The sequence below is a fragment of the Puma concolor genome, chromosome B2, assembly GCF_028749965.1.
Source record: "Puma concolor isolate L17-30 chromosome B2, mPumCon1.1.hap2, whole genome shotgun sequence".
Classification (NCBI taxonomy): Eukaryota; Metazoa; Chordata; class Mammalia; order Carnivora; family Felidae; genus Puma; species Puma concolor.
The window spans coordinates 58,811,310-58,825,508 of record NC_141671.1 but is presented as its reverse complement, the minus strand read 5'-3'; the positions used below and the strand labels follow the sequence as shown (position 1 = coordinate 58,825,508).

The 14,199-nt window shown below is 36.1% G+C and overlaps 1 protein-coding gene across 1 annotated transcript in view; it reads left to right on the top strand.

Moving 5' to 3' along the window:
- LOC112861989 (EGF-like photoreceptor maintenance factor) overlaps window positions 1-14,199 on the top strand; it is a 320,134-nt gene that overhangs the window by 77,864 nt on the left and 228,071 nt on the right. Inside the window, exon 3 of the mRNA XM_025925163.2 lies at window positions 6,641-6,749. Coding sequence (XP_025780948.2) covers window positions 6,641-6,749 — 109 coding nt within the window. The remainder of the gene's footprint in view (window positions 1-6,640; window positions 6,750-14,199) is intronic.

Here is a 14,199-nt window from a genome sequence, read left to right as displayed (position 1 = left end):
AAACAGCATCTTCTTAAATTTGCCCACACAGCCATGACAGTCACATTAGATACATGACCGGTAAGGAAAACTGTATGTCTCTGGACAGTTTCATCCATACTGCCTGATGTATAATCTTTTAAATATATTTTCCCCTGTTTTCCTGTTGCAAACAGGGACCTAAAACAATCACACTGTCAATTAGATCCTATCTGTGGGGAGCAGATGCCTTTCAGTGCCTCCATCTCTGCCATGTACCTTTACTGCCATCTGCCGATCTGAGTCTCCCATCTCAGCTATTCATATGCAGAGCTAACTCTCACAACTCCAGTGCAACTTTGAGCCGAATGTGGAGATCATAGCAGCTAACATTGAGGTTAATCTCTCTCAGTCCTAAATCTAGCCAGAAAGATTCTTTTAATGGAAGTTCCAAGCTGGAGCTTAATGTGAATGTTATCTATTCATTTCAGAGTAATACTTAACATGTGGTAAACATTAAGGCTGGTTATTTTTGGTCATAATAGTTACTATCTTGGAGATTCACTTAACTGCTATCTATATTAAAGGTTATCTATATAGAGAACTTATTTTTACATTCATTTTTAAAGTCTAATTTAGATAAATAAAGAAATAAACCCAGCAAAGTTAATTCATGTCCAAAATTTAAAATAGACAAGCTAAGGGAGCCTGGGTGGCTCAGTCGGTTGAGCGTCCTACTTTGGCTCAGGTTATGATCTCACAGCTTGTGAGTTTGAGCCCTGCGTTGGGCTCTGTGCTGACAGCTCAGAGCCTGGACCTGCTTCTGCTTCTGTGTCCCTCTCACTGCCCCTAACCCACTCACATTCTGTCTCTGTCTCTCTCAAAAAATAAATAAACATTTAAAAAAATAATAATAAAATAGACAAGCTAGAATCATTGCTGTATAATAACCAAACCTAGTGAGTGATAAGAGAAAAGAACATATTTTGCACCTGTGGAAGGATTCAGTATTGCCATCAACTTTGCAATATTCCCTAGACACAGTTGGTGCTGTTCAGTTATGTTACTTTTATATCATGGCTTAAAATTCTATAGCTACTACAATTATGCATGAGCTATGTTTTGTGAGCCTTCGGCATAGCACTACATTGGCCTTTTAAAGCATTTAATTTCATTATGGTATAATGCCAGTGACTCATATAACTCCAAGATTTGACAAATCAAACATAAGTACCTTAGAGAAGAAAGAAATCCATACTTCCTATTTCTCTCTGGAAGAAAGACAAACCACTTTACTTATGTGCTTTTGAAATCTGCCACTGAAGAAAAACATGAGACAGATGCATTGAAATGTGAAAGCGCACACACACACACACACACACACACACACACACACAACCCAAGATGGAAAAAGCCAAAGAAATTATTCTTTCCAAATTTAAAAGCCTGCAAAATTATAAAGGCACCTCCAATGTGCTTAATTTCCCTTCATTCCACCCCTCCAGATTAAAGATAACTTTCTATTTACATGGCCCTTCAAAAGTTAGGACTCAGGGCACCTGGGTGGCTCAGTTGGTTAAGCATCTGGCTCTTGATTTCAGCTCAGGTCATGATCATATGGTTCAGTTCATGAGATTGAGCCCTGTATTCGGCTCTACAGTGACATTGCAGAGTCTGCTTGAGAGTCTGTTACTCTCTCTATCCCCACATGTGCATGCTCTCCCTCCCTCTCTCTCATAATCAATAAATAAGCATTAAAAAAAGTTATAACTCAATTTTATCTTTATTGTTGTTTTTTCTTATTGTAAAAAAAAAAGTGAGACTTCTGGTCAAGATGACTGTAACATCACATTTTGACGTTCCTCCTTAGTGTCAAACACATAGCAACAATATAGAAAATTTTAAAATACACAACTGAAAATACAAAAGCGAATTCAAAAACAAGATAGACATCTTCCCAGACAAGAAACCGACAAAACTGCAAAGCATCAAGAGCTAAGACTGCAGGCCTGCAAAGACCTAGGTCTAAAAACAGGGATGCTCAGCAACTATAAGGGAATTTAAACTAGTCATTCAAGTATACATGTGATATCTCTATCATTTATCTACCTATCTACCCACAGAGAAAAAGAGAGACTGTCCTCTGCGATTCTGTCTTTTAGCAAACTGCCAGTCTACAAAGAACAGAGACAACCAAAGCATCATGAGCAGAACTGTACCAAGCAATCTTTTTAGCTCTGAATGGACCAAAGAATACCTTCAATATCACCATAGAACAGAACTGCCAAATATACATTATCCAAGATTCAGGTTTAGATGCTCTGAAGATCAGGTAGGGTTCTCATTAGTCAAGCAGACATGGGTTGCCTAATGATGAGCACAACAAGGAAAATGGAAGTGAGGGGAAAGAGAAAAAAAAAAAAAACTAAAAATGAGGCTGCACAGCACAGTATCAGAACACATGGCAACACTGAGAAAGGAGCAAAGGAAATCAACAAGTGGAACATGAATCACTCTATATAAAATCATTTTTATGGAAAAATCTGACAAAAACTTTTAAGTAAATATTTGTGGGATGCTAGAAAACATTAGTGAAAGAATAAGTCGTCTTAAAGGAGAATCTATAAAGGAAAATCAGGCATAAATTATACAAAAATGATGCAAAAGATTCAAAATCCTGGGGAATAAAATATTCATTAAAATTTAAAATTCATCATAAATAAAAACTGAAAAAAAAAATTTAAAAAAAAAAAAAAAAAAAAAGGGGCGCCTGGGTGGCGCAGTCGGTTAAGCGTCCAACTTCAGCCAGGTCACGATCTCGCGGTCCGTGAGTTCGAGCCCCGCGTCAGGCTCTGGGCTGATGGCTCGGAGCCTGGAGCCTGTTTCCGATTCTGTGTCTCCCTCTCTCTCTGCCCCTCGCCCGTTCATGCTCTGTCTCTCTCTGTCCCAAAAATAAATAAAAACTGAAAAAAAAAAAAATTTAAAAAAAAAATTTTAAATTCATTAAAATTCTGTCAATAGAATAAATAGTTCCTAGAGACTGCTGCAGAAAAAATTGGTGCCTAGGAAGAATACAGGACAGAGAAATTAAGAAAGTATTTTAAAGATGTGAAAGCAAGATTAAGAAATTTAGAGAACAGTTTAATTGTCTTCTGAAAAGTGTCTAACATAAATTCTAGAAGAAGAGATTTCAGAGGCTGTCAGAAAGCAATACAGTCGACCCTTGAACAACATGGGTCTCAACTGTGTGGGTCCACTTATATGCAGATATTTTTTTTATAAATACAGTACAGTACTATAAATGCTATTTCCTCTTCCTTATGATTTTCTTGATAACATTTTCTTTTCTCTAGCTTAGTTTAGTGTAAGAATACAGTATATAACATATATAACATATAAAACGTGTTAATTGGCTGTTCATGTTGGTTATTGGTCAGACTTGTGGTCAACAGAAGGCTATCGGCTAACTTTTAAAAGTTGTATGTGTATTTTCAAGTATGCAGGGCAGGGGTGGTCACCCCTAGCCCCTGTGTTGTTCAAGAGTTAACATACCTAACATGAAGATAGTTTACCTAGAGAGAAAGCATGAAATCTAGGAAAACAAAAATGTCAATAAATTATTTTTGTTTTTATATAAATAAAAACTGAATTTTTTTTATAAAACTGAATTTTTCTTTTAAGAGGTGAAATTTAAAATTATTGTATGTTCCATGTCCAAAATATGGAAAATACAAATAAGCAAAAGAGACCAATTAAAAATCATCTTCATTCTCAGCATGCACAGATAGCCACTGTTAATATTAGCGAGAGTAGATCAAGTATTATCTCTATGCATATTTTTTTATAAAAATGGTATATCACTCAAATTGTCTATCCTTTTTCTATTCTATACAAATATTTTTCTATGCCATTAGTTAATATTCTAACTCCTGTTTAAGAGCTGCATAGCATTCAATTATATAAAAGTACTTGATTGAACAATCCACTCTCCATTGTTTACATTTGTACAACCCTTCCCTTGGTTTTGGATACCCTGAACTTCCACTTTGAGCATGCTCTTCTAAAAATTTAAAAATAAATTATCTTGCCAAATCAGAATTTTCTGCCAAATTGTTTAGCCTATTAAAGACTGTAAATACAAAGAACAAGAATGTTACAGACACTGGAAAAAATGTTTCTTTCATCAAATTTTAGTTTTCAAGGTAATGCAACCTGAGTATTTGATTTTGAATCCCATTATAGGTAATATTAGTAGAAGTAGATGAACACTTCATCTTGACTGTGTAATTTATTTTCATAAAAATCTCTTTAGAGATCCCTGTCTAGTCAGCAAATAATTGCTTTAACTTTGGATTTTAATATTAGCACTGAATGATTTATGTACATTAAATAATGTGATTCTCACTAACCGTTTATGAACCAAGAATGATTATCTCCCTTCTGTGGATAATCACACTTTAGGGAAGAAAGGTTAAGTGGTTTGCCTAGGATCACTCAGCTAGTCAATGGATTATCTCAAAATATGATCCTTAAGTCTTTAAATCATTAGACTTGGCTGGCCTCAGCAATACTTGAGAGACATATGGGATATGTATGCCTCAAATGATTTATGTGGCATAATGTCTAAATTTGTTTATAGAGCATTTTTTCATTGCCTATCATACAGTTTGGTCTGTAAGCAAAAATGAGATATTATAAAAATGAACATGAGAAGAATCTACATGTAGAAAAATCTCTGGTGAAATTAGAGCATCAATTTCCAAAATGGTACATAAACCAAGCAGACAATAGAATCAACCATTTAGTGGAAGGGCCAGGGGAAGAAAAGAAGGAGGTAACAGAAGGTAAATACGGTAGAGTAGCTTCCTTCTATAGCACTGAAGTTAATGGTTAGATTTTAACAAGCTCTGAATGAAACAAACAAAACGAGATCTTACTATGTCTTTTTTTTTTTTAACGTTTTATTTATTTTTGAGACAGAGAGAGACAGAGCATGAACGGGGGAGGGGCAGAGAGAGAGGGAGACACAGAATCGGAAGCAGGCTCCAGGCTCTGAGGCATCAGCCCAGAGCCCGACGCGGGGCTCGAACCCACGGACCGCGAGATCGTGACCTGAGCTGAAGTCGGCCGCTTAACCGACTGAGCCACCCAGGCGCCCCAGATCTTACTATGTCTTAATAAGGACATGTGCATTCCCTGAGAACTATTTCCTGCATTTCCAGAATAAAACATCTGTACAGGTCTACCTTCCCATTTCAACTATAATGACAAATGTGCTTCATATATCACCACAATTTACAATTCACACAAATGCGACACTCTAGAGGTTTTTTGTGGAATTTAAACATCTTCAACAGTGATCTGAGCAGAATTAGAAGTGTCCTTGGTAAACTGGAGCAGGGGCCCAAAAAGTAGTGTGATAATGTATTAAAAGGGCCATATCAGATTTGTATTTCTAGGTAAAGGGGAAGAGAAAACCAGCATGACCACTATCCCTTTCTGGAGCAAGGTGGTGAGGGTGGGGGGCGGGTGGGGGAAGGAAGTTCTGGTTTGCTTTTTCCATTCAACTTAGACCCCAAAATTGATTTTAAGAAAAATATTGATAAGTGTTTTAACTAATGATTTTTAATAAAACTGACTTTTTCTTTTAAAAGTGGAATTACCAACTGATCCTGATGTACGAGGCACTTACCTTGTTTTAGCACTGAGAAATCCTGCATCCTGGAAAATGTCTTAGTCATGTGCAAACTGGGGCAGTGGGTCAAAATTAAAAGTAAAAATTAGGTGTGTTCATTGTCTAAAATTTAGAAAATACAAAAAAGCAAAAGTGAGCATTAAGATCATACTTTCAGTATGCAGAAATAGCCACTGTTACTATTAGTAAATGAATTTCTGATTTCTCTATGGAATAGACTTAAAAAGACAAGTTACTATTATTACATGTGGCAAGTGACAGGGTACTATCATTTAAATTGTCTTTTAAAATTCTATTTAATTTTTTGCCAAGTACTTTAGTATGTGTACCTTTTTATCTGATTGTATCACTTTATAAACTGTGATAAATTTTCAATTGTGTATTGGTCATTTCTGCTATTCATTCTACAAATTCCCTTAACCTTATACTTTTCTTTATCTCTGAGACACAGTACCATGCCAGTACATTAGCAGCATGCTTTCTGAGTTCCGATAACTATATCACATTGTAATCTCACTGCTCAAGGGTATGCAGCCTTTCATTTCTTATTCCATTTCTATTTCCCCTGGAGGCCAGGGAGGGGAAATTTCTACCTAGGCAGGTTTGCATCATTTAACATTGCTGTTACTTGTCCAACAGTCTCCTACATGAATGAGACGATATGTCCACCACTGTTAGCACTTAAAATTTATTATTAGCTACTTATACAGAAAGCTCTTTTGGTTTTGTGGGGGTTTAACTTTCTGAAAGCATTTCAAGTCCTGATTTAGAGATAGAAAGAGAAGGAAAATAAAATTTCAGCGTAAGAAAAGAAATATATCTTTCATCTATCCTAAAATGTTCACACTTGGTTGAGGCCATATTTCAGTATTATTATGATCCAGAAAGTACCTCTCTCATTGAAGAAGTACTTACCATCCATGTGTGAAGGTACCCTGTTCTTGCCAGTAATACATGCAATAATGGCCTCTTCTGTTTTGTTTCTAGCTACACAATCCCTGTGGGCAGCTCTCAGAGTGTGTGTATGATTGAAGTGACTGCAGATGGAAAACCTCCAATACTGAAGAAAGACACAGAGATATCCCATGTGTCTCAGGTAGTTATGCAAATATCCAGCTCCAGACATTACTAAGTGTGCCCTCAATATTTCAAATAACTATTTATTTTTAAGTTAATAAATACACATCATATTTCTTTATTGAACATATTCCTTGTAAAAGCTCTCAACAAAACACCAGAATAGTCATCCCTGATACTTTAGGTACAATTAAATATATTTAATACTGCCTGTCGCTATAAAAGTTTTATTAAATTTAACAAAAAATTGATCTTCGTCTCACACTTTGCATATAATATGTTATGCTTGATGAAAAACACAGCACAGGAATGGGTAAAGATTAGCAAGATGCGGGGCACCTGGGTGGCTCAGTCGGTTAAGCGTCCAACTTCAGCTCAGGTCATGATCTCACTGTGAGTTCAAGCCCCGCATCCAGCTCTATGCTGACAGCTCAGAGCCTGGAGTCTGCTTCAGATTCTGTGTCCGCCTCTCTCTCTGCCCCTCCCCTGCTCATGCTCTGTCTCTCTCTGTCTCAAAAATAAATAAAAACATTTAAAAAAAAAGATTAGCAAGATACAAAACAGTAATTAAAAACGCATTTTATAGGCTATGGTAGTGCTTGTACTGTGCTGTTAAAAAGTCCCTTCTCAGAGAATTTTTCTTAGAAACATTGAATGAAGCAAAATTTAGAGAAGAGAGGATGGATGGTTGTCCTTCCAGAGACCAGGCAATTCGCTGAATTCTTTTAATTTTAATGATGTGGTTGGTTACATGCTTCTTAGTATGACTTTATAGAAATACATTTAAGATAAAGAATTCCTGGTTCATTTGATCATCATGGAGAGTTAATCTGTATAATTAGAGCTCCAAAGTGCTAATTTTAGTGCACTTTAAAGCTGGCAGTGTGGAGGGCCCTAATGAATTGGAAATTTCATTTTATTTCTATTTTTTTCTACGTAGTTTTTTTTTCCCATATTGAGCATATACAAGCATCTTAAAGAAGCACATAAGAATAGCTACATTTGCATGAGCACATTACATTTTTCAAATTATGGCTATATATTTTATCTCATTGGATCTTCACAAGAACTCTCCAAAGTAAGAATTATTATCTCTTTTACAAGATAGTATCTTATAAAACTGAGTATCAGATGTCCAAAATTTCATAGTGATAAGGAAAGAGACTTGATCCCAGATTTTCTGATTCCCACGCTTTGTTGTTGTTGTTGTTCCTTTTATAATACACTTAATTTCCTACTGCAACAGATTCAACACTGTCTAGTGGATTATGATGGTAAGAATAAAATTGGCTTTTGTTTTGAAGAAAAAAAGAGACAAACAAACAAACAAAAATAAACACAGACTCTTGAATACAAAGAACAACCTAGAGGTTGGCAGGAGGGGAGGCAGGTGAGTGAATGGATGAAACAGATAAAGGGGATTAAGAGTACACTTTTCATGATGAGCTCTGACTAGTGTACAGGATTGTTGGATCATTACATTTTACATTACATTACATTACATTACATTACATTACATTACATTACATTACATTACATTATTTTTTTAATGTTTTTATTTATTTCTGAGAGAGAGACAGAGAGAGAGAGAGCACGAGCAGGGGAGGGGCAGAAAGAGAGGGAGACACAGAATCCGAAGCAGGCTCCAGGCTCCAAGCTGTCAGCACAGAGCCCAATGCAGGGCTCAAACTCACAAACCATGAGATCATGACCTGAACCGAAGTCAGCCAGTTAACCAACTGAGCCACCCAAGCACCCTATCTTTTCAATAAATACTCATTAGTGGAATTGCTGGATCATATGATACTTCCATTTTTAATTTTTTGAGGAACCTCCATACTGTTGTATATAGCAAGTGCACAATTTTACATTCCCACCCACAGTGCACGAAGGTTCCAGTTTCTTCACATCTTTTTCAACACTTGCTATATTCTGTTTTTTTATGACTACCCTAACAAATGTGAGATGGTTTTTAATTATGATTTTGATTTGCATTTCCCTGATGAGTAGTGATGTTAAACATCTTTATTACATATCTTTTGGTTATTTATATGTCTTTGGAGAAATGTCTATTCAAGTCTTGTGTCAGTTTTTTAACCACCCTATTTGTTTTCGCTTTGGAGGCATAGGAGTTTCTTATTTTTTTTTAATACTAACCCCATATCAGCTATGTGGTTTGCAAATTCTTTCTCTCATTCTATAGATTTCCTTTTCATTTCATTGATTGTTTCCTCTGCAGTGCAGAAGCTTTTTCATTTGACATAGTCCCCCTTGTCTTTTGTTGCTTTTGTTGCTTGTGATTTTGGTGCTATATCCAGGAAATCATTTGTTCTACAGTGTTGTTCAAGTCCTCTGTTTCCTTGTTATCTTCTCTCTGGATGTTCTAGCCATTATTGAAAAAGGGATATTAAAATCTCATACTATCATTGAGCTGCTATTTCTCTCTCTGGTTTTGTCAATGTTTGTTTCATATATTTGAGCGTTCTGATGTTGAATGCATACACATTTATAATTGTTATATCTTCCTGGTCAGTTGACCCAGATAATCATTATTATATAATTATCATTCTTTGTCTCTTATGACAAGTTGACTTGTCTATTTTGTCTGAAAACCTTTTCTTTTTTGGTTACCATTTGCATGGAATATCTCTTTCCTTTCTTTCACTTTCAGCCTGTATGTGTCCTTAAATCAAAAGTGAGTCTATTATAGACAGAATATGTCAGATATTGGTTTTTTTTTTATCTTTTTTTATCCACCCAGTCACTTTATGTTTTTTGATTGAGGGTTTGCATTTACATTTAAAGTAATTATTGATAAGTAATAAATTGCTATTTCCATTAATTATTTTGTCTTATAACTCTTTTGTCCCTGGTTTTCTCTCTTGCTCTCTTCCTTTGTGTTTCATTGATTTTTGTATGTGTGTGTGTGTGTGTGTGTGTGTGTGTGTGTGTGTGTGTGTGTATGAACCATACTTTGATGCCTTTCTCATTTTCTTTTTTGTATCTTATATGTATAGTTTCTTTGTGGTTATCATAGGGCTTACATACAACATCTTACAACTATAATAATGTATTTTAAGCTAATAGCATCTTAACTTCAGTTGCTTGATCTTCGAGCTCTAATCTATATATACACCATTCCCAAAAAGCTTTATATTTTCATATGCTTTCATGTTGCTGTTTAGTGCCTTTTCATTTCAATTTGAAGGACTCCCTTTAGCATTTCTTGTAAGGTAGATCTAGTATTGATAAGCTTCCTCGGCTTTTGTTTATTTGGTTTTTCATTGTTTTTTAATGTTATTTTAGAGAGAGAGCACATGATCAGGGGAGAGGGGCAGAAAGGCAGAGAGAGAGAGAGAGAGAGGATCTCAAGCAGGCTCCATGCTCATCATGGAGCCAGATATGGGGCTTGATTCCGCAACCGTGGGATCATGGCCTGAGCTGAAATCAAGAGCTGGACACTCAACTGAATGAGCCATCCAGGTGCCCCTCTGCTTCATTTTTAAAGGACAGTTTTGCCAGATATAGTGTTCTTATTTGGCAGTTTGGGGTGGGGGGAGGGAGTTGAGCACTTTGTGTATATCATCCCACTCCCTCTGGCCTTGAATGTTTCTGGTAAGAAATCCATTGATAGTCCTATGGGCCTTCCTTTTATGTGACAAGTCACTTTTTTTTTCCTGCTTTCAGAATTCTCTGTCTTTGACTTTTGACAATTTGATTATGTGTCTTAGTGTAGACTTCTTTGAGTTCTTTCTTGTGGTAGTTTCTGGGCTTCTTAAATCTAGATGTCCATTTTTTACCCCAGATTTGGGAAATTTTCAATATCTTTTATTTTTTTTTAATTCAGCTATAAATTTTTGTCTTCATTCCAACTAAAAGAATCAAGTAGGAAAATGTTTGAATAAGTAAAGTTAAAATTCTCATGTTTATTAACAGTCATTATATCTTCAAGTAAGTATTCTGCCCCTCTCTTTCTTCTCCTTGTGAGACTCCCATAATGCACATATTGCTCTATTTGATAGCATCTTATACGACCCTTAGGCTTTCCTCACTCTTCTTCAATCTTTTTTTTTCCTTTTGCTCCTCTAACTGAATAATTTCAAAGAAACCTATCTTTGAGGTTTGAGTTTGAGTTTGCTGATTCTTTCCTTCTGCTTGATCAAGTCTTTTGATGAAACCCCTCTAATAAAGTTTTCAATTTAGTTTTGTATTTTCAGCTCCAAAATTTCTGCTTGATTCTTTACTATATTTTCTCTTTGTTGATGTTCTCATTTTCTTTATGCTTCATTTTTCTGAGCTCATTGAGCATCTTCATGACTGTGACTTTCATTCTTTCTCACGTACTTCCATTTCTTTAGGGCTGGTTGCTGGAGACCTCTTTTGTTCCTTTGATTTTTTTTCCCCATTTCTTCCTTTACATTGTAGAATTCGTGATGAGATCTACACTATAGAAAAAACAGACATCTCTCCCAGTCTTTATGGATTGGCTCTGTATAGGAAAAGATCTTCACCAATCAGCCTGAGAGTCTGGGAACCTCTCAAACCTGTGCATGTATCTTCTCTGGACTTGTGTGTGTAAATTCTCTATTATAGCAATTTGCCAGTTTCCTTTTCCAGGTACTCATAGTGTTTTGCTGTCTCTGGTGTCTGCAGTACTACAGGTTCTCTGGAGCTACCTACCACAAGCCACCCACTTCTCTTTTGTTCTCAGCAGCCCCAGAGTTTCTAGAGTACATGGGTCATGCAGAACTTCCAAGTCAGGCAAAATAGAAACCAGTCACTCAAGAAACCCATAAAAAAGCCATAATGTAAGAAACATGCTCCACTCTTCTTTACCCTGCCCTCCTGCTCTGGCCCCTATAAGAGACCACCAAATTATATCAGCCTCAGTCTACTGCATCAGTGGTCCTCTGGAGCAGCAACACAGCATCCGGCCGTCTTTTGTTTTCAGTGATGGCCAGGTCCCATCAAGACTGGGGAGACAAACTCATTCTTCACTCAGCCCCCTGAAAAGACATTATTTTGGGTGCACACTTCAACTCTTGCCACTGCTAGGGAGAAGTCAGGAGTTAAGGGGGTTTTGCCTACCCTTCCCACTGAGCTGCAGGGGACATCTACAGTGAGTGAATTCACGTTATTCCAACCTTTGCGTTTGGTCTCAGTAGTGCCACACCTGGCACACTTTCCTGTCAGCACATAGATTCAGACAAAACGGAAACTAGTCCCTTGGTCAGTCCCTGAAAAGTCTGCACATAGTATATATGTTTCATTCTTCTATTTCCCTCCCCAGAGAGAAACTAGGAGCTGGAAGTTTTCTTCTAGTTATACCTCACTGAGTCTGGGGGAGAGCTTTGGCCAGTGAGTGCCACAGATTTTCCTGTCATCCTCAATAACAGCTGGTTTCATACTCACCTGGGGTAAAACTGCTTCTTAACTCAGTCTACTCATTTCTCACAAAAGGCTTTGGTCTGTGTATTGTTGTTGAATTAGTGTCTCCCTAAAGAAGGAGTAGCTGGAGCTTTTTATTTTGCCATATTGCTGATCTGTATACTATATTTTCTAAATATTTCATTTATTTATGATTTCATTCCCAAGATTACATTAAATTTCCACTTAGACAAAAATAATCCATATCCTTTTCTTTTTTGTATCTCTACTTCCCTATATCACTGTGCTCACAGGGTAGCAACTCAGTTCATTGATTGCTTCACTGAAGTTTGGTTTTTTCTTTGACAAAGGGAGAAGATACTGTTTTGAGAACATTCTCTAGCCTGGAAAGCCTTAAGAATCAAAGATTTAACTGGAAAGTAAAGAACTAATGAGGATTTCATTGCTATTTATCAAATTAAAAAAAAAACTCTTTTTGTAAGCTATTTGACACTAATCTCATAAGAAATTGAAGAATTTCCATATAAGCACTATTGGGCACTCTATGCTATATATATTAAATATTGAAAGCTATATTAGAATTAAAGTGATATTAATATTCCTTCTTTGAGTGGTATCCAGTGAGGACCTCCTGGAGACTGAATCTAGTGAAACAGCAAGGTTATAAGGCAGCATAAAGTAGAAGAAGATGCCTAGAAATTAAACAGGAAACTGTAAAACACACACACACACACACACACACACACACACACACACACACAAACCAGGATTGAGTGTCATAAATCGGGTCATTTGTAAAAACCTATAGTAAACCTCCTATTTATAAGACACTGTTATGGACTCTGAAGGAATCCCAAAATGACCATGTTAGAGGCCCTACCCGAAAGGGATTAAAATTAATATAGAAGAGACTGTATGGTCATAGATTATTATGGGGAGGAGAGAGAGAGAGAGTGAGTTAGATCTCTTCTAAGATAAATATTGGTTCTGCCTTTTGATCCCCTTTCATTAAATGCCTCTAAAGTTTTTAAAAATTTAAGATAAATCATATGTAAGAAGTAATTTAAATAAATCCTTCTTGCCAAACACCTTACACAGCATCTCTTATCCCATTCCAAGACTTGATGTTTCTGGTTTTGAATTTGTCTGCATTCAATTCAGATAATATTAAAAACAAAAATCTAGTAACAACACCCAAATAAAAGTCAGTGTTTCAATTATAAGTCATCACATTCTTGAGTAAAGACAAGTACACTCCAGTAGTTAATCTTAAGTAAAAACTACGTTAGTTACCTTCCTATTAACATAAAAGTTATTTAATTTAAGATTTGAGGCTGTAAAACAAAACTAAACATTGAATCAAGATATCATTACAGAAATATATGTAGACTCCAAAGTCTAAATTTAAATTAAAACAGAATAAAGAAGAGATAAAAGAGCTTCTTACCTGTTTTCACCTCTGTAGTTTTTAGAAGTTTGTACCCTTTTGCCTGTCTTCTTATTTTATTCCTACACATTATAAAAGGGCAACTATATTCTTCCTTTAAAGAGAAAACTCTGGGAGGAAAGGGAATGCTTATTTCACTCTTATCATTTGTGGAGTCCTTTTCCCTCAGTCACCATTCATATTTTTCATTATCTTGATGATTCCTCCTTGATTATCCATGTCTGTTCTCTGTGGTTTTATCTTGTAAGATCATATCTTCATGTCAGACTCTATTCTCCATAGTCTGATTCACAAGAAGTTATTAGAAAAGACTTATTTTAAAGACCTGTCTCCTTAGAAATGATTATACACACAAAAGGCTGCTCCTGGATAATTAAGAGTCTGGGGATAGAGGAAGTCAACCATTTTAATGGTTATCTATGTTCAGTCAATGGCAGCAGCTTTTTCAGACATTTCAGGACTCCAACTAAGCTTGAGCCTCAGATCAGAAGAAATACAAGGGCCATCTACTTTCATTGTTTGGGTGTTTTTTAATGGTCTAATAAATCATAGATAGCTCTATAGACTTTCCCTCAGATCTGACTACTGCTGACAGAAGAGGAGGATATTCTTCCATCCTTTATCAGTTTTGTGC